The 23153-nt window shown below is 42.5% G+C and overlaps 1 protein-coding gene across 2 annotated transcripts in view; it reads left to right on the top strand.

Annotated features, from left to right (window-relative positions):
• LOC147021082 (uncharacterized) overlaps positions 1 to 23153 on the top strand; it is a 119015-nt gene that overhangs the window by 24811 nt on the left and 71051 nt on the right. For both annotated transcript variants that reach the window (XM_085890828.1, XM_085890827.1), the window contains exon 8: positions 2157 to 2795. In XM_085890828.1, the coding sequence (XP_085746954.1) occupies positions 2157 to 2795 (639 nt within the window). The remainder of the gene's footprint in view (positions 1 to 2156; positions 2796 to 23153) is intronic.

Genomic DNA, 23153 nt, shown 5'->3' with positions numbered 1-23153 from the left:
AGCCGCCACCCTATCCACAAAGCCAACACCAGGCTGGATAGGATCCCTAGCTGCCACCCTATCCACTAAGCCAACACCAGGCTGGACCAAGTCGGTACAGTTCTGCATTGGAGTCATCAGAAGGAACCCAAACAAGCAAAAAGCAAGGATGAAGTCATGAGGAGGAACCTGGATCGGAGTCACATTTCAGCTGCTACTCCTCTACCCTCCAACCCATCCAGGCGCAGCCAAGTGAGATTTATTCAAAATTTTTAAAGTCCAAAAGAACCGATCAAATTTTAAAAAATAATTCTGGCTGCCGGACCATGCGTCTGATCAGATTGAAATTTAAACCATATATTTCCCATCGCTACTAGATCATAATTTTGAGGTTTCACTTCGATCGATGAAGCAGTTCAAGAGAAATAATTTTTAAAATATTTTTGCTCAATTCAATATGGCTACCAGACCATGCGACTTATCAATTATTTGTGAATACCCTGGTATCCCCAAGGGTTGTGGAATATTTGTGTGAAGTTTTCCCTTTATCTGTCCAGTCGTTCTGGAGAAGAAGATTTTTGAAGGTTAAAAAAACAAATAAAAGTTTGGCTGCTGAACCACGACATCATTTTTTTTTCTGTGCACCAATATATACCTAGATGACCCTCCAAAATTTTCATACTGATTAGATGTAGCATTCTACAAATGCAATTATGACATCATAATGGAGGAACCTCTGACATCATTAAAAAAAAATTAAAAAAAAATCACATTCCCCATGTGCCAAGTTTATTTAAATTACGAGCTCGGTGTTGTTGTTGTTGTTGTTGTTGTTGTTGTTGTTGTTGTTGTTGTTGTTGTTGTTGTTGTTGTTGTTCTTCTTCTTCTTCTTCTTCTTCTTCTTCTTCCAAAACCTTAACCTCAAGGACTCGGCTCTTGTATATACAAGATCCGGATCTCCTTAAATACTAAGCACATGTACACATTCTCACATTGAGGGTGCCTTTTGAGAGCGTCTATCATTAACTTTTAAATATATTCGGACATTTGCTTTAAAGTTTCGAAAAGTTCACGTTACTATGTAAAGATTATTCCATTTATTGTATTGTAATTTCGTAAATACACTATTTATTTCGTAAATACACTATAAATCGTAAATACGTAAATACATTATGACGGGTCTCGCTATTGGCTTAATCAAGGCACGTGACGAAATATCGGAATTTTTTTTTTTTTTTAGCCGACAAAACCTTTAATCGGAAGTTGTTGTTGTTGTTGTTGTTGTTTGTTTTGTTTTTTTTAGCCGACAAAACCTTTAGGACGCTGCTCTTGGACACATTTGTCCTTGCTTTCCCATGGTGTGGTTTTGGACATACAGAGGTCGAAAGTTTTTCCTTTTTTCAAACATGGCTGCCACACCACATGACCTTTGATGTCATAATTATCATTAATACATTCCACATGAGTAGGTCACTCCTGTGATGAAAATTTAGTGTCAATCCGACAAGCGGTTGCAGAGAGAAACCATACTCACGTTCTGTGCAGACAAACAAACAAACAGACGGACAAATGGACCCAAATTCAACACCCTTCTTCTCTGGCGAAGGTAATAAATCAGATCACCAACATAACATCAAACCGCTCAAGCTCGGAACAATATTCACTGAAATTGCCTTTCAGTTGCATGTGGGAAGTGTGGGAAGCCTTTGGTTGTACTCTCGCATTTCCTGCTCTGCAAGTCTCACGTTTTTGTGCTGCTTTAGTTAATGGTAAGGACAATTGAGTGATATCCTAAATATTCAAGTACTGTATTTCATAATCCAGCTGAAGGCAGTGATTCTGAAGTATCTGGATTGTAAGGTGCTGAAAACTGAGGGTATCTCAGAAGAATTGCCATGTTGCTCTCAGATTCGTGGCAAAGCCCAGTTGGCTCACGAATGACCTTCATGGAGTAGGTAATCTGCCTGCTCTGCTTGGCATGCTTTCCATGTGGCACAAGCCCATGCTTTGTGGTTGACTATTAAATGTTCTTGGGTAACTGGTGGTGAGCAGTGCTGCCAACTAATGACAATGTGTCTCACATTCTCGTAACTGTATAAAGTTTTAAAAATTGCAATTGTCATGACGTGTAATGCAAGATGTGCCTTACTGGTGCCAACTATCTTCTCTTCACTCAGAATTTTTCAATCCAGCTCCTCACGTTCCACTGGGATCAAATGAATCCTTTTGGACTCAGGTCAATAATACAACTACCTTCCTGGACTCCCTCACCCATCCACATAAACCTTTTCTGCAGCCACCCGATAGAGTATGTCCGTATTGCCAAGTTTCCTCATCAAAACTGAAACAACCACAGCTTCCGTCTGAGAGAGTGGCACCAGATCCTGATGAACTTTCCAGTTCTGGAGATGGTGAAGAATCCTCAGGCAAATTATTTCCTGTGGTGTTGCCTCCCTACGATGGTAGCGCCATGGCTGATCAGGTGTGGTCCAATGCCATGGATGCCGCTGAAGGTTTGGATTTAAGTGCGTCGGTTCATGCAATAGGACTCAATGGTCGCCCGCCGAAGAAAGGATTCTGGCGAGCACTGGGAAAGATCAACCATGAATCTTCAGATGCACAAGAAGCTCAACAAATGAATGGTACCATTCTTGAAGGCAGTGCTAGTATGTTTGACTCCATCGGTCCTGAGAAAGCTGAAAGTTTGGATGGTAGTGATGATCGAGTGGTCCCAATTGAAGCACCGAGAGCTCAAAGTTATGATATTCCAGTTGATGAAACTGAAGCATTGAGCCAACCAGAGGAGTATCATGCAGGTAAGCTGTTCCCATTCAATCATTCTTGTGTGATGTTTTTGTTGTTGTTGTTGTTGTTGTTGTTGTTGTTGTTGTTGTTGTTGTTGTTGTTGAAGGAGTCATTCTTTCCATCTATGCAAACAGCTATGAGACAGCACTTGTGGTTTCAGGTAGAATACTTAAATTTGTCAGTCGTTCAAGCAGAATACAACCTGATGATTTCAGATAACTTCCGCTGCGGGACAAATTATTTCAGTGCCCTCCAATTTACACCCTCCTCATTGCACCACGGGATGGAAATAGAAATACAGCTCAAAATCGAAATTACTTGCTCCATGGGATTATCACAATCGCTCGCCATTTTGACACTGAACAGTAGATATTGCGCAAAATGTTATTTTTTATTATTATTATTATTATTATTATTATTATTATTATTATTATTATTATTATTATTTTATTAGTACATCAATACTGACAATGCCCTTTGAACTTTCCTTTCTCTGTAGCCTGGAATGGCTGCACTAATCTGGATTACATTTTCAGGGATGGTCCAGCGTTATAGCTGGATTTATCAAGAGCACCCTTGATTATTATACAGCCTCCACTGTTTACTGGCTTGGGTCATCCTAAATTGAGCCAATCCCTTGATCATTAATAGTTTGACCAATCAGGACGCTCATTAATAGCTTGACTAAATTCAGCAGAGTTCATTCATTTCACGGGTGTTAATAATTTGGCAATAAAAGCATGTGAACACGCGAAGTACCAAGGTTCGAGTGCATGGTTTATCGATTGCGAGTTTCAAACTGTTTATTCAATCTTGGAAGAAAAGAAAGAAAAATTAAAAAAGAGTAAAATAATAATAATATCACACCTGGTGATAGGTGACAAACATGGTTAATTATGTTGCGGAGAACACATCAGTTCCGGGAAATATTTGGGTTTTAGTGAACTTTTTTGACCTAATCCTCCTGCTCCTGCAAAATAAGGCCCCTGAGACGGTTTTTATTTACAAATTTCTGTTCTGGTCAGTGAGGACGATTTTATGAGCACAAGGAGCAGGGATTTAGATACACTTTGTGTGTCCTCTGGCGTGTCTGTAGGCCCGTCTCGCTGAGAAATCATGGCCACGAGGCAAGGCTCTCATGCGCACCCTGTGAAAAGGCCAGGCCCAAAGAGTTGCAAGACAAGCTCGACTGGGAGGCCGGGAGGCCAGACCGGATTGCGAGGGATAGACTTTTTTTTGTTTTTTTTGGCCGTTCTTACCGCCCTGCCCTTCATGTCGTTCTCGCGGAGGTTTCGGCGAGGAATTGCAGAACCTTTCACCTATTTAACGCTTTTTTTGGCTGCATTCGCTACTCGCCTTCAGTCACCGGCTGTCCCTCTCTCGGCCTTGACCTAGATTGTCGGTGTAGGATTCGTCGGGCGGTCTTCTGTTTGACCTTCTATTCTGTCACAAATTACTGCTTAAGTAATATCCCTCGGCCCAGGTTAACTGCTCTTAACAGTGGCCTTTACCCCGAGCAAACTTAATAACCGCCATAGTGCAACACATCTAACCAGCTTTTGCTGCTTGCTTCCATCTAACTTTTGTCATCTCAACGCAAGTTGGAAAAATATTATTGTCATTATTATTTGCTGATTTTTAAAAATTATTTTTTGAAATATTTTTTTTGCTCCACCCTTCCAACAAAATGGATCTAAATGCATGAGATTATGCTGGTGTGGAAATATGAGTTTTCTGGACTTTTATTGTTTAATGCTTTCAAATTTGGCAATTTATTTATGGATACATTTTGAGTTTATATATGCACGTCATTTCTTGAGTCCTGTGGCTGCCCATGCAGATCACGCAGGTACAGTGTTCTGCCTGGAAAGTTATGCTCTCTCCTCTTATATTTAATTTTCTTTAAAGATTAAAATTTCCCTCCTTACGTGCTGCATTTAAGGTTGTAGGTATGTAACGGACTGTGTAACAGCGCTTGTTGTGTGTAATTGTGTGATTTAATGCATGCTGACACAAGAATATGTTTGAGGGGAGTGGGTTGGAAATTGCAGAAAGAAAGTTATAGGTTGGCTTCTTTACCTTTCACATCTGAACCACTAGCTCGTGATGCTGGGAACCTAGGTCAAAATGCTACATACTCCATGTATTTGTCGTTTGTTTACTAATGTCCTTCTATTTTACATTAAAGCACACTGATGTCGACTAATATCTTTGTTCTGCATGTGATTTATGTACAAGTTCCTTCACGAGGCAGAGATCGAAAACAAAACCAAGGCTTGGCCTTTTGGGTGCTCCCATACCATCCAAGGATCAAATTCCATTGAGAGCATTGATTTGTCCATTCTCTACCGGTTTATCCAATTCATGCAAATATGCAAGATCATTCTTGTCCTGCAATAGATGTGCATGCCCCATCATGAGCCCCAGACACCATGTATGAATCACATTCGACACGAAATCAAGGGAAGCAAATTAAGTGTGCTTAAAAGTGCCTTGAATCAAACTATATATACCGTGTATAATCTGACAAGTGTTTGTGGATTTGTTTGTTTGACTTCTATGCACCCCTGAATCGCTGGATGGAATGAGTTGAAAACTGGTGGTTTTACTGGTCGGGTGCCCTGGAAGGTTTTAGGCGGTTAAAACAAAGTTGATAGTCCCGGTGGTTCATGGTGGGTGGAGGAGCCAAGTTCTGTCCATGTGAATATGGATGGCACAGCGGCACTCCTGGTGTGAGAGGGTATTGCAAGTCATAATAAAATACCCCAATTTTCTGAATGAAAACCATAGTCATCAGAGTAGTGGGGAATTATCATACTGTTTGTGTGTTTGTTTGACTTCTCAGTACTCCTAAACTGCTGGGTGGAATGAGTTGTAAACTGGAAGTTGTACTCGGGATGTCGATTTTAGGTGGTAAACAAAAACCATAGCCCCTGGGGTTTGAGATGGCGGGAGGATGCCAATCCTCTCCCTACGCCATATGTATATATTATATATCATAGAAGTGGGGAAATTAACCCGTCTGTGAGGACGGGTTCTTTAATAGTAACTACATCACAGAAGAGATACAAGTCCTGGCAAACAAATGTGAAGGAAAAGTTCATGATACTTGTTGTTTTTTTACAACAACTTGAACCCCATGTAAGATGTACGTACCATCAACGTCCTGTTGGAGTTCTTTGAGTGGGAGCTTTTTTCCTTACCCGCTAAACCTCAATATCGTGTGACTTTCACATGTTTCTTAGCATGAAACACAATGTAAATGACAACTTCATGGCACGTAGTATGTTGATAACTTTTCAGAAGGAAAGTTTCTCCGAAAGGCATCAAGAAAATAACAATGCAATGAACGAAGTGCATTAACTGGAGCAGTGACCAAACCAAATAATAATATTTCAACTCAAGTTGTCAGTAATATTCTGTTCTAGAATGGTGTGATTAACTTCATTTTAAAGTATTGATACTACTACTACTTTGACTACAACAGCCCCGATTATTCCCAGCTTCTTGTGGAGTCGGCCAGGGAACGTTTTTACTGCAAATCTTTCACAGACCAGCTGGCAAAGCTTGACCTTCAACTCAAGGTGACCGAAACTTGGAATATGGCCAGACAACTTTGGGATCTTTAACGTCTGCCAACGACCAGTCCTGGAAGATAGGTCCTCAAGCTTGATGTCCTTCCAAAAGACGGAACACACGTTGATGTATCGGCCTTCATACAAAACACCAGGGAGAGGGTTTTATAGCTGGTCATGATTCAAACCCTGGCTATAGATCCCAAAGGCGAGGGCAAATAATTACACTGCCAGCAGTTGTTCAATTAATGTAGACATTTGTGGAAAACTTGAATTATAAGTGTTCTTTCATGCTGCAAGATGGCGTGTATTTTTGCACACAAACCGCCGATTTCTCAGTCCGTGGAAGGAGTTATTAATGTGAGCCCTCTTTGCTTTGATCCGAAAGAGAACGTATCAGTTCCTGGAAATATTTGGTCCCTAGTCCAAAATAGATGTATTAAAACATAAAATTTATAAGAAATCAGGAAATGCCAAACCAGACTGACTGTTGAGTGGGAATTGTTCTTGGCACTTTGACTCAGTTTGCAGTGGAGGAGCTGAACCTCCAGTCCATGAAACAGGAAGGGTTGCTAAAATCAAACAAACATACAAAGCAATGTGAATATTAAAAACACAGTGATCTACAGGTCATTTCAGAGCTTGTGCAATCATCACCTGCAAGACAAGGACATGAGGAGATATCAATGTACCTTTACTTAAATCACAAAGGCATGAGTAGACGATAAAAAAAAATTAACACACTTAATGGTTTTTGAACCTGGCTCCCATTATTAGGAGCCTTCTGCTCAACCTAGAATAATAAACAGGCCATGTGTTAATTGTTAAACACCATGGAAAAGTGGGAATGTACCTACAGCCATCCGATCAAATTCCCTTTATAAAATACAGTAATGAATTACAAAGGAACCACCTCGAGGTGATAATAGTCATGATAAAAACCTTTATAATCATTATTACAATGATGTTGTGTTGTACAAATATCCTGGGGAACAGACCATGGAGTAAAACTGGCTCGCTTGACTGTCCATGATCTCACACACAGACCTTTTCCCAGAACATCTGTTTGTGTTTAGAGACAATCACATCAAGATGCCTCACACAGCGGGTCTCTTCTCTGCCAAGGATTGCTCACTAATGTTACATCCATATGAGGTTTCCTCATAAGAACAGGGTTTTTTTCCCATCATTGCAAAAGGAAATTTTCCCTACCCCATCTTCCCCTTCCTCCATCCACCCTCCTCCCCACCTCCCATGTAACGGGCACAACCAATTTTATCTACACCAGGCCTGTGTTTGTGCAGAAGAGACTTTTCTTGGCTCTTTGTGAGCATGATTAAAGGGAGGGGTGAGGGGGGCTTTGCACTCGCCGCTGAGTTGTCCAGCCTGGGTTTGAAGCTTGACCCAACTGTAAACCATCACACTGCTGTTTCACATGTAAGACGAGTCATCTATGTTTGTGCCATCAAAGGACGCCAAGCCGGAGGCCCCTCTGCCTGCACTGATCATTGGTAGACGTGAAACATCCCACATTGTCTTTCATGAATAGTAAGTGAGATATTGCTGGCACCCTGAACAAATTGTCAATTCTTCCCCAAATCACTTTCAGTGGAACGTCAGGCCTGGCCAGCCACTTTATGAAACTCTTGGACCAAAAACGTTCCCCAACTAACCCCACAAGAAGGTGGGAATAATTGCGGCCATTAAAGTAGTGAGTAGTAGTCGTAGTAGTCGTAGTAGTGTGCAAGCCTGATGGGGTGAAAGAGACATAAGGTTCTGTGCAGGGGGAGGAATACATATGTGAGTGATTACTGTTCCACTGTAATGGAATCCTTGTTTTAAAGTATTTTCATCTGAACAAAAAATTTCCTCTTAAAATAAAATAAACTGAAAATCAAGCAAGTATTTCAGAAAACAAGATACACAGATTATTTGGAGAGAATTATACGAGTAAAGACAATGAACTTGACTGAAAGTGCCCACAATGGTGGGTTGTAATAGTCAGGTGTGTTCATGAAAGTTTAACAACATAGCCAGTCATTCTTAACTTTCGTCTGATACATTAATTGGCAATGACAGACATTGGAGAGTTGAAAGGCCATGAAACACAAGAAAATATCGATGGATGGACAGATCAAAATGAGAGACGGGCCAAAAGTGATGACTATTTCAAAAGCTAGTAAAATATCAATGTTGACAGGTAGACATACAGTAACCTTTCACATCTGTACACCTGGGCATTTAATAACTGTCTGATGTGGTTTGCTTATCCTTTCTAAAGAGACCAATTGTTGTTGAATTTGTAGGCAGTAAGGAGAAAGGCCAAGTTTTGATCATTAGGTCCATAGCGTGACACAGACAATGTCCAACAACTGACGTGGAGTCCAACAACTCAAACAACAGCCACTTGCACAACTCGTTCAACAACCAAGACAGGCTATCCAAACAACAACAACAACAACAACCATTCTCAAAGCAAACATACATTTTTACCAATATTCAAAAATCACAATGAAAACAATTAATTTTGAGAGCTTTAGATTTCACAGCATTGAGAAGAGACAGATGTGATGCTGGGGCACCAGCCCATAGTGGAGAGCAGTAGTCCATTGACCTATGGAGGAAGCCCTTGTGGACTGTGAGTAGCTCTGATTTTCCAAGGAAAGACTTGGATCGACAAAGGAAAGACATGGATCCAGTCTGTGGCTGACTTTGGAGGCCAGCTTTTGCTATAAGGTAATAGCTGATGGTGAGGCCTAAAGATGAAAAGACTCACCTTCTACCAGTGGATGACCAAGGAAATAAGTGAGTTATTTGACGATCCTTCCTGAGAGATAGGGTGACTGTGAGATTTTCATGATTGAATGACATGTTCCATTTATCAGACCAGTGTCTGATAAATACAGCTGCTCTCTGCCGAGTAGAGGGATGGGGGTACTGCATGACACAAGGTGGAGTCATCTGAAAAAAAGAAGAGAGGGCTTTCCAGAGAATCAGAGGTCATGCACATGGAATAAATGAGAAACAAGACTTAGCCAAAACCAATACCTTTTTAGGTCATCTCTTCGAGCATGACCTAATAATATTGGTGTTGAGAGGAGAGGTGACGATCTGTCCGTCCGTCCGTCCGTCCACAATGAAGTTGAAGCAGGAGATCTGGTCATTAGTGATCCTGATAGAGGTCGATGAGACGTACATGATGGTATGACTTTCAAGGTCACCGAAGGTCAAGGTCAAGGTCACGAGGCCTTTGAAGTTGCGAAAATGACGATTTTCAAATTCTATCTCCTCCACCATTTCTCAATCGATCTTGAATTTGATTGTGGCATATGAATCTATGGGACAATATCTAAATTTTGATCGGGCCGGATTTTCGATATTCGCTTTCGTTTTCGTGTCACGTGACTTCAAATTTGGCAAAAAATGCGAAAATGACGATTTTCATGCGATAATGACGATTTTCAAAATCTATCTCCTACATTTCTCAAGCGATCTTGAATTTGATTGTGGCATATAAATCTATGGGACAATATCTAAATTTAGTCAGGCCGAATTTTCGATATTCGCTTTCATTTTCGTGTCACGTGACTTCAAATTTGGCAAAAAATGCGAAAATGACGATTTTCATGCGATAATGACGATTTTCAAAATCTATCTCCTACATTTCTCAAGCGATCTTGAATTTGATTGTGGCATATAAATCTATGGGACAATATCTAAATTTAGTCAGGCCGAATTTTCGATATTCGCTTTCATTTTCGTGTCACGTGACTTCAAATTTGGCAAAAAATGCGAAAATGACGATTTTCAAAATCTATCTCCTCCTACATTTCTCAAGCGATCTTGAATTTGATTGTGGCATATAAATATATGGGACAATATCTAAATTTGGTCAGGCCCGATTTTCAATATTCGCTTTCATTTTCGTGTCACGTGACTTCAAATTTGGCAAAAAATGCGAAAATGACGATTTTCAAAATCTATCTCCTCCTACATTTCTCAAGCGATCTTGAATTTGAGTGTGGCATATAAATCTATAGGACAATATCTAAATTTGGTCAGGCCGGATTTTCGATATTCGCTTTCGTTTTCGTGTCACGTGACTTCAAAGTTGGGAAAAAATGCGAAAATGACGATTTTCATGTGAAAATGACGATTTTCAAAATCTATCTCCTACATTTCTCAAGCGATCTTGAATTTGATTGTAGCATATAAATCTATGGGACAATATCTAAATTTGGTCAGGCCGGATTTTCGATATTTGCTTTCGTTTTCGCGTCACGTGACTTCAGAGTTTGCAAAAACTGCCCTACCTTCAGGAGGCTATATATTTTCTCGCAGAGATGACCGTCACTCCTGCACGGGGGGGGGGGGGGGGTAATTTTTTTGTTTGTTTTGTATGCACTGTCGAGGCTCGTATGAGAACTAACACACAGAACGTACAGCAAGGGAATCAGGAGACAAGAGGGGCAGGATTGGGAAGGAAAAAATAGTGTGGAACAGAGACATGCAGAGATCTGGGGAAGGGGGAGGGATGGGGCGTGGTACACAGGGGAAACAAGATGGACACGACAGGGACTTTCAGGTCCTTACATGACAGACTTGTAGGAAGGAAAATAGGGAAGTTGAAGGAGGTGGGTTTTGGGTGGGTTAGTGGGGGTAAAAAGGATCGTACTTTTGGATGGGGGATGATAAGAGATGGTGGTGAAAAGTTGGTTTAAGATCTGGAGGGAAGAGTGGGATTAAAGAGTGTGGGAGTTTGTTCCAAAGGTGGGGAAAAAGAGGAATGAAAGAGTGAAGGTGATCAGTGATTCTTGATTTTGGTAGTTTTAACAGAAGGGGGTTGCTGGCGGACCTTGAACACCCTGCAGACAGAGCAAGGGGGGGAAGCTGGAAAGGAGATGGTAGAAGGCAGAAAGACCACCGACCTGCCTGTGGTGAGAGAGTGAGAGGCCCAAAGACTCAGCCTCATCGCGGGAGATACCAATGATCCGAAATGCCTTGGTTTCCACAGCGTGAAGCCGAGAAAGGTGAGAGGCGGGAGCACCAGCCCAGAGGGGAGAGCAGTACTCCATCAGGCTGTGGATGAAAGCTTTGTATGTGGTAAGGAGCTCAGGTGTGCCAAGGGAGGACTTTGCATGACGGAGGATGCCCAGTCGGCGACTAGCTTTGGAGGTCAGCTTGCAAACGTGGCTTTCCCAGGAAAGATGATGGCAGAGAGGGAGAGCCAGAAGCTTGAATGAAAGGACTTCTTCAAGAGGATTGTTGAGAAAGTAGATAGGGGGTTTTCTAGATGGTCCTTTCAGAGAGACGTTGTGAGAGTGTGAGATTTGTCAGGATTGAAAGACATGTTCCAAGTGTTGGACCAGCTTGTGATTTTATCCAGATCTTCCTTGAGTGAAGAAGCTGCTGCTTGCAGACCTGAGGGATGACAGATGGTATGGCAGAGGGTGGAATCATCAGCAAAGAGATAAAGAGGATTTTCCAGAGAGTCGGAGAGATCATTGATGAAAACCAGAAAAAGAACAGGGCCCAGAACGCTACCTTGAGGAACTCCAGCCTGTACAGGAAGAGGTGATGAGAGAACTCCAATGAGGGCCACACGTTGGCTGCAACAGGAGAGGAAGTCTGCGAGCCATGAGTGGAGATGTCTATGGATACCGTAGAAAGAGAGTTTTGTTGGCAGGGCAGGTTACCATACCATATCGAAGGTACACGCGATATGTCAAGGCAGATGACTCTGATTTCACGTCTGGCATTGAGTACCTCCATCCATTGTTGGGAGAGCAGAAGCAACATATCCAGGGCATAGTGACCTGGTCTGAAACCAAATTGATGATCGAAAATCAGGCCATTGGAGAAGAGGAAGGATTTAATATCTGAAGCGATGATGGATTCCATAACCTTGCTGATGATTTTGAAAAGGCTGATTGGTCTGTAGTTACAGGGATCTGTTTTTGTACCTTTTTTGTGCAGGGCAGTGATGTTTGCTGATTTCCAAGCAAATAGAAGATGACCTTGAACAAATGAGAGGGTGAATAGAACAGAGAGGGTGAGCAAGAGCAGAGGAGCAGGTTTTTAGGACACGTGGGCTGATGCCGGCTTGACCGATTTCAGAATCTGAGTTGAGGTTTTATTAGCAAGCTCTCCACCTTGTCAGGAGAAAAGGACACAGAGTCCAAGAACAGCTGGGTGCAACTGGGTCAGGTAGGTACTGAAAGTGATGGGTTTGGGACAAGATTTGGAAGAAAACACGGAGTTTAGGCATTCAGCCTTTTCACGTGCAGTGTCAGCTGTATGGCCATTTGAGGTAAGGAATGGAGGATGGAAGGGTAACATGCACCAGAAACAGACTTATCCACCAGATGCCAGCAGGATTTGGAGGAGGGAGACAGATTTGAGAGCTCACACGAGTTTTAAAAGATATTGTTTTCTGGCTCTCCTGAGGGTAGACACACATTTGTTCCGAGCTTTGTTCAAGGAACTGAGATTGCCTTCAGTTGGATTTGCCTTCCACGAGGCGAAGGCAGGTTGTTTCAGGACAACTGCCTTGCTACAAACTTCAGTATACCATGGGTGGGAGGAAAGGTAGGACAACTGAAGACGAGATGGGATAAATATGTGCATGAGGGAAAGCAAGTTTCTTTGAAATAATTCCCAGGACGAGTTCATGTCGGAGGAAGTAGAGATGAGAGACCAGTCTAGAAGTTTGATGGCTGCTTGGAGACCCTGCCAGTCGGGCTGAGTGAAATGCCAGACTCGACGGCGCTAAGGTGGTTCTCTGATAACAGCCAGAGAGATGTCCACTTTGACAAGCATGTGATCAGATGAATCGATTGGAGTGGAGGAAGAACAGCAGATATTTTCAGGGAAATTGGTCAAAATCAGATCCAGAAGAGATGGAGTACCATTGGTTGAGATCCGGGTCGGGAAGTTGACAGATTATGTCAGTTCCAATGAGTTACGGAAGTCTTTTGCTGAAGTGCCATGACAGGTGAGAGAGGTACCCACACCCAGCCAACTGGCATGATGACAATTGAAGACACCACACATGAGGAAGAGAGAGTTTGGATGAGAAGATAGAAGTTGGTGCACATTTTCTGGGAGTGAGATGTAAATGGAGTCGTCACTGTTTGGTAGACGGTACAACACACAAATAAACATGAGGTGGTAGTGGAGGGAAGCCATAGCCAGAGGTATTTCTGAGGGTGTGGGGGAGAGAGAGAACAGTGTATGGTGAGTGAGGAATAGAGTCATTGATGAAGAGAGCAACTCTCTCATACGAACCTCGACAAGGGACACAAAAAAGAATAAAAAAAAAAAACTCCGCCACCAGGACGATGCTCAGGTCTATCATACCGGAGGAGGGAATAACCAGGGAGAGATACTAGGGAGTCAGAAATGTCTTGAAGGAGGAAAGTTTCTGTTAAGCAGATTATTTCTGGTTTGTCAGTGGCAACCTGTATAGAAAGATCTGTCAGGTTTGAGCGAAGGCCTCAGATTTTTGATGTCCACACTGTTAAGGAAGAGGGAGTGGGGGAGGTTTTGGGTGCATGGGAGGGGAGGGGGAGGGAGGACGAGGGAGTAGTGAGGGGAGGTAAGGTGAGTTGTTGAAAGTGTGGGGAATTGCAGAAGAGCTCAGGGAAAGGGCTTGATGAGGAGGATAAAAGGCTCAGTGGTGATGGGTTGAGGTACATGGGGAGAAATAAGAGAGGGGGAAAAGGGCAGTTGAAGATTGTAGGTGGTGGAGTGATGAGATGGAATAAATAGGGTGGGAGAAGGAGGTGGCTTTGTGGATGTGAGGGTGGGGGGCAACTTTAGGAAGATGGAGTGAAGGGGAAGAGTGGAGGGAGAAGGGTGAGGAGGGAGGGTTGAGGGAGAAGGGTGAAGGGGGAGTTTTTGAGAAAGGTGAGAAGGATGTTTGGAGGGGGAAGAGTGTGAAGGTTGCTTTGAGAAGGAGGGGAGATGATGACAGCAGGCATGGCCAAGGTGGAGGACAGCGATGGGAGAGGTGGCGAGAGGGGAAGGATGAGACTAGGTAGAGGTATGGTGAAGAAGGGAGGGAAGGCAGTAGAAGGCAGACAGAATGGAAGCAAGAACTGCAGGGCAGGAGTTGAGTACATGGGCATGGATGTCATCTGGGCCTGTCGCTGAAGTAGGGTCAAGACCATACAGATCTTTCTCTACCTTCTCAGGTGAGGACACAAGTCCAGCAGAAGGTAGGTACATTGGGATAAGATATGGAGTTAGTGGGATGGATTGGGTACACGAGATTGGGAGGAGACAGAGTTTAGACATTCTGCCTGATCTCGGGCAGAGTCCGCAGTAATGCCTCTTGAGGTTGAGGGAGGGGGGGGCAAACACCAGAGGCAGACTTGACAAGGTGCCACCATGACTAGGAGGAAGGAGACTGATTGGAGAGTTTGGTGTTGAGATTATTGTAAGATGTTTTTTGGCTGGCCTCAGGATGGACACATACTTCTTGTGAGCTTTACGGAATGAACTAAAGGTACCCTCTGTCAGGTTAGTTTTCCAAGCTGAGAAAGCAAGATGCTTGACTGCAACCGTCTCCACACACAATTCAATGTTCCAGAGTTGAGAGAATGGATGAGAAAGTCACAGATGAGTTGGGATAAGCCAGTACATGAAAGAAAATAGACCTTTTTGAAAGTATTCCCTTGTGGAATCAATATCAGCTGCTATGGAGATGGTGGTTCAATCCTTTTGCGGGACGGCAGATTGAAGTCCCTGTCAGTTGGCCTGTGTCAACAGCCATATCCTGCTTTGTTGAGGTTGCCACCTTACAATAGCCAGAGGATATTGGCCTTGACCATAAATTGATCAGAAGAGCCAATGGGGATAGAAGAGGAAGAGGAGATATTGGGTGGAAACTTAGTCATTATTCAGTCCAGAAGGGAGGATGTGCTGGAAGTCGAAATCCAAGTTGGGAAGTTTACAGATCAGGTCAAACCAAATATCTATACTATGTGTCTGTGTCTGTATGTGTGTCGCCATTTTCTCAGAGATGGCCAAACAGGTATTCGTCAAACTTGCAGGGGTTCGTCAATGAGTGCCGGGGAGTGTTCTAGGCAAAAAACAAACAAAACTAGAGGGGGAGTACTTGGTAGATTGCAAAACCTCCGCCGCCAATACTGCTGGGTCACTCAAGTGAACCTTATATCTTATTCATTAAATATGACATCAACAGTGCTGACAGTTATAGTTCTTTTCTCCAACATTTTTCTTTGGGGGGGGGGGGTTGGAAATCACTTAAAACATGAAGAAATGCAAAAAAAAAAAAATTCAAATATTTTTTCAAAATGGCCGCCATAGCGGCCATATTGGATTTTGGACCGAGTCCAAAATCTAATGGCATGGTCCTTGGACCATACCTAATCCCCCCACCAAGTTTCGTCGAAATCCGTCGAGGAGTTTTTCCGCAATACTGTTCACAAACAAACAAACAAACAAACAAACAGAAAGGGGTGAAAACAGTAACCTCCGATCTTCGACGGCGGAGGTTAAAAATCAATCAGTTCAGATCCAGATCAGATCTGGCCTATCAGTTGGATACAAAACGTAAACTGTTCAGCCTGGCGGAGGTATGCGCCCCACTAAGTACCGTTCTTGTCAGTTTATGTTGTGTTCTCTGCACATTAATCATTCAATAGAGTGCACCGGTACCCCGGCCAATCTGATAGACGAAGTAGGAAATGTAGTTTGATGATAAGGGAATATGGTTCTTATCTTTGATTAGGTTAATGGTAAAAATGGGAGGCAGGTAAGGATTTTGGTTGTTACGGGGTTTGGATGTGACGCAGGAAGAATGAGCCCAATGGCCTCCGCACATTCACTTACCATTCAAATTCATCTTCGTAAATGTTTTTTTTTCATACTTTTGGAGTTTATTGAGCTCCAACCTGTGAAGGCTCATTTAAGTTTAAAAAAATAAATAATGATCCTTTTGTGTTATTTCATTCACACTTGCTCAAACCCATCACAGCAACCGACCTTCGTGTGTGGCACGACTTAGTGAAACGAAATGAGTGCAACATCATATGATATTTCATCGTTATTGTCATTTAAACCATAATACCATGTATTTTATTGTCATGCAAAAACACCTGATAATAGTCTATGTATTACATATGCAAAATGGAGAATCTGGAAGCAGATGTGTCTGAAATCTGTGCCATACCTCCGAAGACTACGTGACCCAAGCAACCATGACTTTTACCCAGAGGAATGTGTTTGTAAAAATCCTTTTACATCATCCTTAACAGGGGTTCACCTATCTATAGATTTTGACTTTTTAGCTCGCCTGTTCGAAGAACAGAGAGCAATAGCGATACCCCCGGCGTGAGCGTCAGCGTGAGCATGAAAATGTTAAAGTTTTTGGTGCAAGTTATTTCCATTCTAATGTTTTTATCTACCACACTATTTTTTACTGATTACAATATACAAATACATATATTGCTTTAAAATTATTTGGATCAGACTTCACTGCAATGCTTTATAAAAAATATTATTAGACTAGTCTTTTAAATACGATAAATGTATAAACAGGCGAGCATTGGGTGGCTTTGACAGAAACTCTGGTTTTCTTATCCATCGTACAATATAAAAATGTTATATGTGCAAATATGTAGAATTTTCTCAACTATTAAAAGCATTTTGTTTGTATGATTTAGATTTGCAAATCTCTGTAACCTAGAGAATACCAGATTAGGTGTTCCAAGACGTTCCAGCCAAAAAGGTTCTCAGTGTAAGAAGCGATGGCGAAACCGATCTCGGAATGACAAACTTTCACGAGTACAGCAATAGCCTCCTTAAAGACAAGAAGGCTTAATAATGGGGCAACTTAGCATAACAATTGTGCATTTTGTGAGGAAAGCACCAAATTTGGCACACTCGTAACCTATCATATTATGAATAGATTTGGATATTGGGCCATCTCAAATTCAGCCGCTGATGGCTGTGGCAGACATTTTCCAATGCCATCAAAATTTTGAGATGGCCCAATATCGAAATCTGTTCATAATATGATAAGCTACTAGTGTTCCAAATTTGGCGCTTTCCTCTCAAAATGCACAATTGTTATGCTATATTTAGCTAAGTCGCCCCACTATAAACGGTAAAGCACAATGCAAAGTTTCGAACAACAGAGAGATAGCAATGGGAATCTGATAAAAAAAAATGGAATGACTATAAACAGCGAATGGCCTGACGAATCAGTCAAAGTGGAAGCAATTGTGCAGTGAAGTTGTGCACGAGAAAGAAACTTGAACCACGAGTCACCAAAGCAAACACTCTAAAGTTAAGTTTCACAAAGTCACCACCCAAAAAGAAACCCTCGCATGGATTTTTCAAAAGTTTAAGTCAACATGCAGTCTCAGACAGCCTTTCAGCTTGAAGCCCTTGTCAGAAAAGGCAAAACGGTTTACACTCGAGCAAGCAAGTGGTATTTTTATTTCTGCTTACAGTTGTTGTTTAACACTTAAACTGATTTTGAAAGTCCCTTTTGAGCAAATCCAAATTTTGCATTTAATCCACTACACATCAGAGAGGTAAAATGTATTTAAATCGATAACATGATGGCATGACAGTGGAAGAAAATGCTGAAACGGTAGAAGTAACGAATGAAACAAAACAGGACTATAACGCAGATGGAATTTGCGTTGCAACACTCTTGCAACCCCCACACCCCCAGCCCCTGCCATTTCCACCCCCTTATGACACTATGATCAAAAGGCCTTTTTTCCTTTGTTGCATGATTTCAGTAAACAAGGCCTGTTCCAGCCTTGAATGGCAAAAAGAAACATATGGCAAGAATACCACTGCCGAGTCCACAAGGGTGGAGGAAGTCCGAGGAAGCTGTCATTATCTTCAAACCAAGTTCCCCATTTGACACTGAAGGAAGACTTCATTAAGTAATGCAATTTATTGTCCATAATTGACTAGTTCGAACCTCTCCGACGAACAATGCGACTTCGCAATGTGTTCTGAGCTTCTTAAAATACAGTTCTGAGGAAGTGGGAAAAAAAGAAATAAACGTAGATGGGAGGGTGAGATGTGTGCTTATAAAGATATAACAAAAGGAATAAAACGGTAAAGTATGTGAAATCAATTTATTGAATTGCAAGACAAACTTAACCTTTGCGAAATGAAAGCAAAAATGTACCAAGACGTGAATACATTCACATAAGGATGAAAAATAAAATAGTGAAAGTGAAGGGGAACTTGCACAGTTTTGAGTCTGAACCATGAAGCCGAATTCCAAAGGGGGCTCATCACGTGACTTGATCTTTACAAAAAGCCTAGAAGAAAACTAACCCTAACCCGAACACTCTTTGACGTCATGGCGTCGCCACATTTGCCTCTGCCACATTATTACATCACAAGCAGAGTAGCCGCCCAACGGGTGATCTTTTCCAAACATGCAACACGTTCTTCTGACGCATACCCTTATTTGGGCGGTGTATCGGCAACTGACAGCTCTGTATAGGAAAAAAAAATAACCTGGGTTACATGCATGAAGCAAAATCATACCTACTGCTTATAATTCAAAACACCTCACTGCACTGGAAAACGTGGGGTCAGGAGCACTGGTACTGTAAATGGTGGGGACTTTCATACTCTCCCCCACTTGGAGGCGGCACTACACGATACACATTTACTAGGGAATTTGCATCCCCCCCCCCCCTCATCCAAGACAACCAACAAAGATAAAAACACCCCTTTACATTATTTAGGGTTATTCTGAACATCTGGAGCAAGTCTGGATGTAATTGGGCCAGAACTGTAGGAGAAGTAGCCCGACAAACAAACAAGCCCACAAACAAATACACCGGTCTGTGAATTATAGTAAGGATTATACATACTTGTACCAAGTTTGATTTAAATTCCTGAACCCAGATTCAAAATATTAAATAATTCTGGCTGCCAGACCATGTGTCCGAACAGGCTGAAATTTAAAACATATATTCCGCATGACTGCAAGATTATAACTGATGTTTCACATCAATTGATGAAGTGGTTCAAGAGAAATAACTTTTTTAAGATTCTTGTTCAAACCAATATGGCTGCCAGACCTTGTGACCAATTCATTATTTGTGAACACCCTGGTATCCCCAAGGCTTGGGGGAACATGTGGGTGAATTTTCCCCTCGATCAGTCAAGCCATTTTGGAGGAGAAGGTTTTTAAAGGTTTATTCTTCAAAAAATCATAGCTGCCAAACCATGTGACACAGACACATGACATCATAAGTGGAGAACTTTTTTCCTCATGGATAGGCGATCATACCTGTAAAGTGTCGCCTTGATCTGTTCAACCGTTTCGGAGAAGCAGATTTTGAAGGTTTTTATGTTCAAAACAATATGGCTGCCAAACCACAGGACCGGTGACATCATCAACCCCCACCCCCATACAATTTAGCCCGAGATGACCCTAAAAAATTTTCATACTGATCGGATATAGCGTTCGATGTATGCAATTATGACGTCATAACGAAGCCACCAATAATGTCATAAAAATCACACTTATTTCCCATGGAGAATGCTTTACATGTGCCAAGTTTCAATTTTTTTTCCATGGAGCAGTTTTGGAGATACAGACGTCCAAAGTTGTTTTTTTTTCCAACATGGCTGCCACACCACGTCACCTATGACATCATACTTATCATTAATACATTCCACATAAGTAGCCACACTTACGATGAAATTTTGTGTCAATCGGATAAGCGGTTGCAGAGAAAACAGAGAAAATGAGCACGGACGGACGTACGCATGCACGGACGAACAACCCGAGAACGTAATTCCTCCGGCGACTTCATCAGTGAAGGCATAATTACATCACAAAATAGAAACAACGCGAACATCATTCCCAGCAAAAGGTGAAACTCAGTTTAATATTTCTTATCCAGTTGATATGAAAAATTTAATGAAGCTGCACGTACGTGTTTGAAGCCTTTGCGAACCCATTGGCTGGAAAGCTGGCTTGACTCCACCCACAATTGTCAGGAAGAGTTTTGATACGTCTGCCATGTTGGTTTTCTGATAAAAAAAAAAATAACATGTCTTTGGAAGTCTCATATTTACAATTTGAATTATCTGAGCTATATAACCACAATGTGTTGGATGCACACATAAACAGTCGGTCGTGTTCGCTTAAAACTGCATCTTGTAGTGGGGCAGACAACAGCAACTTTTGAGAGGAATCGTGCAAATGATGATACAAGCATCAAATTTGGCACATTTGTTCTCCAGGGGACTCTAATCAAATCTGCCTGATTGGCCATTTGAAAATCCAAATTTTGAAAAATTTGGATTTTCAAATGGCCAATCAGGCAGATTTGATCAGAAAGCCCTGCAGAACAGAAATGCCAAATTTGATGCTTGTATCATAATTTGCACGATTTTTCTACTATCGACTACACTATTGTGTTCCAGGGTGAAATAGTTGCAAAGGTAGTGAGAGAAGGGATATAAGTGGCAGTGGATGAAGGGATCGAGGGAAGTGGGTGATGGTGTTGAGTGGAAGTGTATGAAGGTGCAAATAAGGTAGTGGGAAAAGGACAATAAGTGCGAGTGGAGTGTGAGGAGGCAGAAGGGAATGGGATAAGTGTTGCTGAGTTGCTAGATTAATGGGAGTAGGTTTGCACGCGTTCGCTGCAAATGGGCCGTCTCGTAAATAAATATTAAGGGTTCCTTTTTCCACAAAAAGACAACAACAAAAAAACCCAACAACTATTTTCAGCTGTTTCAGCACTACACAAGAATGTGAAAAGGAAACTGCGACACAGAAGGTCATTGAGCCCATCCTGCCTGCGCGGCGTTTCCAACTCTGCAAAGTGCGGGTCATGCCCTCAGAATGAACCAAGGAATAACAACGACTCATGTATAGGAAGGAATTCGTGGAAGGAGATTGGAATGGAGATTGGGGTTAAGTGAACCTGTAAACCTAATCCGTCGGAAAACCACTTACTGCCGTGGAACACATTTTCGTGTTAAAAAGCATTTTTATAACCACAATCACATCCACCGTTTAAACAACCAAAACTTTGATAGGTTCAAGCCATTAACAAATTTTGACAATTTTAATAAAACCAATCCATTGCCCTTCACATTATGGCAATGTCTAAAGGCCTTATTTCTTTTCGATATAGGTGTCGAGGCTCATGTAAAAGCTGGATTCATTGCAGATTTAACAACACTGGAATTTTTTACAATCAATCTGGGTATCATCGCATGTCCAATCACAAATCAGCCAAAAATGGTAGCTGCAGATGCTATTATCATGCATCTATTACAGCTGTTCCATAATCAGATATCAACTCCGATTTGCAGCTCACATTGACCTTAATGGGATTGCAAGAGATTATTGCCCAGGAAGAGACTTTTTCAGGTGGGATGGTCAACCTGATGCATGACTTAAAGGGAATTTGTTAATTGTGTCATTTGTGCATTTTACCCACCCAAAAGCTTATCAGGTCAGGTCAGGTATCGGAGCATGTGCCAGAACAGCGCGTTGCTGCGTCCACTTTCCGCCGGTACTCCAGGGTCCTCCGTCTGGCCATCCCCCAGGCAGATGCCAGGCCCATCCCCATCTCCTTGAGATGATGGTCAACCTGCTGCAACCACGAGGCACGTGGTCGGCCCACTGGCCTCCTCCACTCATGAGGCTCTCTCGCTGAGAGAATCTGGTGAGCAGGATCAGCGTCAGGAAAACGAGCCACATGTCCATACAGCCGCAGCTGACGCTCACAGACTACGCAGGTAACAAATCTCATCCGAGTCTCTCTCAGCAACCGCTCGTTGGACACAAAATCCGAGCAGCGATAGCCTAGGATTCTCCGAAGAGACCTGGTACCAAAGGAATTAAGTCTCCGTCTCAGATCCTTGGTCAGAGTCCAAGTCTCGCATCCATAGAGCAAGACTGGAAGTACCAAGGACCTGAAGACTCGGACTTTCATCCTCCCGCACAGGTACCGGCAATGCCACACCCCATAATCCAGTGAATCCATGAATCCCCAGGCCCGACCCAGACGTCTATTGACCTCTGACTCGCAGCCAGCAGAGACATGAATATCACTGCCAAGGTAAGTGAATCTCTCCATGACCTCAACATCCTCACCACAAACAGACACAGACAGGACAGCAGCATCCAAGATGTCACCGAAAGCCTGGATCTTAGTTTAGACCCAAGAAACCCGTAATCCCAGCGGCTCCGACTCCTCATTCAGCACCTCGAGGACCCCCAAAAGGATGTCTAAAGTCTCCGCAAAGATAACTGCATCATCTGCAAAATAAAGGTCCGAGATCTTGACATTCCCAAACGATGCACCGCAACTTGATCTCTCCGACATCCTCCCTAAAATCCAGTCCATACAAGTGCTGAAAAGTGTGGGGGCAAGTACACATCCCTGACGAACTCCAGAAACAACTGGAAATAAGTCAGAGATGGTACCACCACACTTCACAGCACTCTCAGTACCAGAGTAGAGTTCAGACATCAGATCGATCAGTTTTGGTGGCACCCCACGAAGACCAAGAATCCTCCAGAGGACATCCCGATTCACTGAATCGAACGCTTTACAGAGATCAACATAGGCTGCAAACAGCCCCTGCCGAAACTCTCGTCTGCGCTCGGTGAGGACACGAAGGGCAAGGATACGGTCAATCGTTGACCTCTTTGGTGTAAAGCCTGACTGCTCTGGACGCTGGTGCTCAAGCAGATGGTGGCGAACCCTATCAAGAATTATCTGAGCAAAGACCTTGCCCGGCACTGAGAGCAGC

Source organism: Eptatretus burgeri, chromosome 8, assembly GCF_056783735.1.
Source record: "Eptatretus burgeri isolate ZD-2024b chromosome 8, Ebu_testis_v1, whole genome shotgun sequence".
NCBI lineage: Eukaryota > Metazoa > Chordata > Myxini > Myxiniformes > Myxinidae > Eptatretus > Eptatretus burgeri.
The sequence above is the reverse complement of the archived record's forward strand: the minus strand, read 5'-3'. Positions and strand labels throughout refer to the sequence as shown.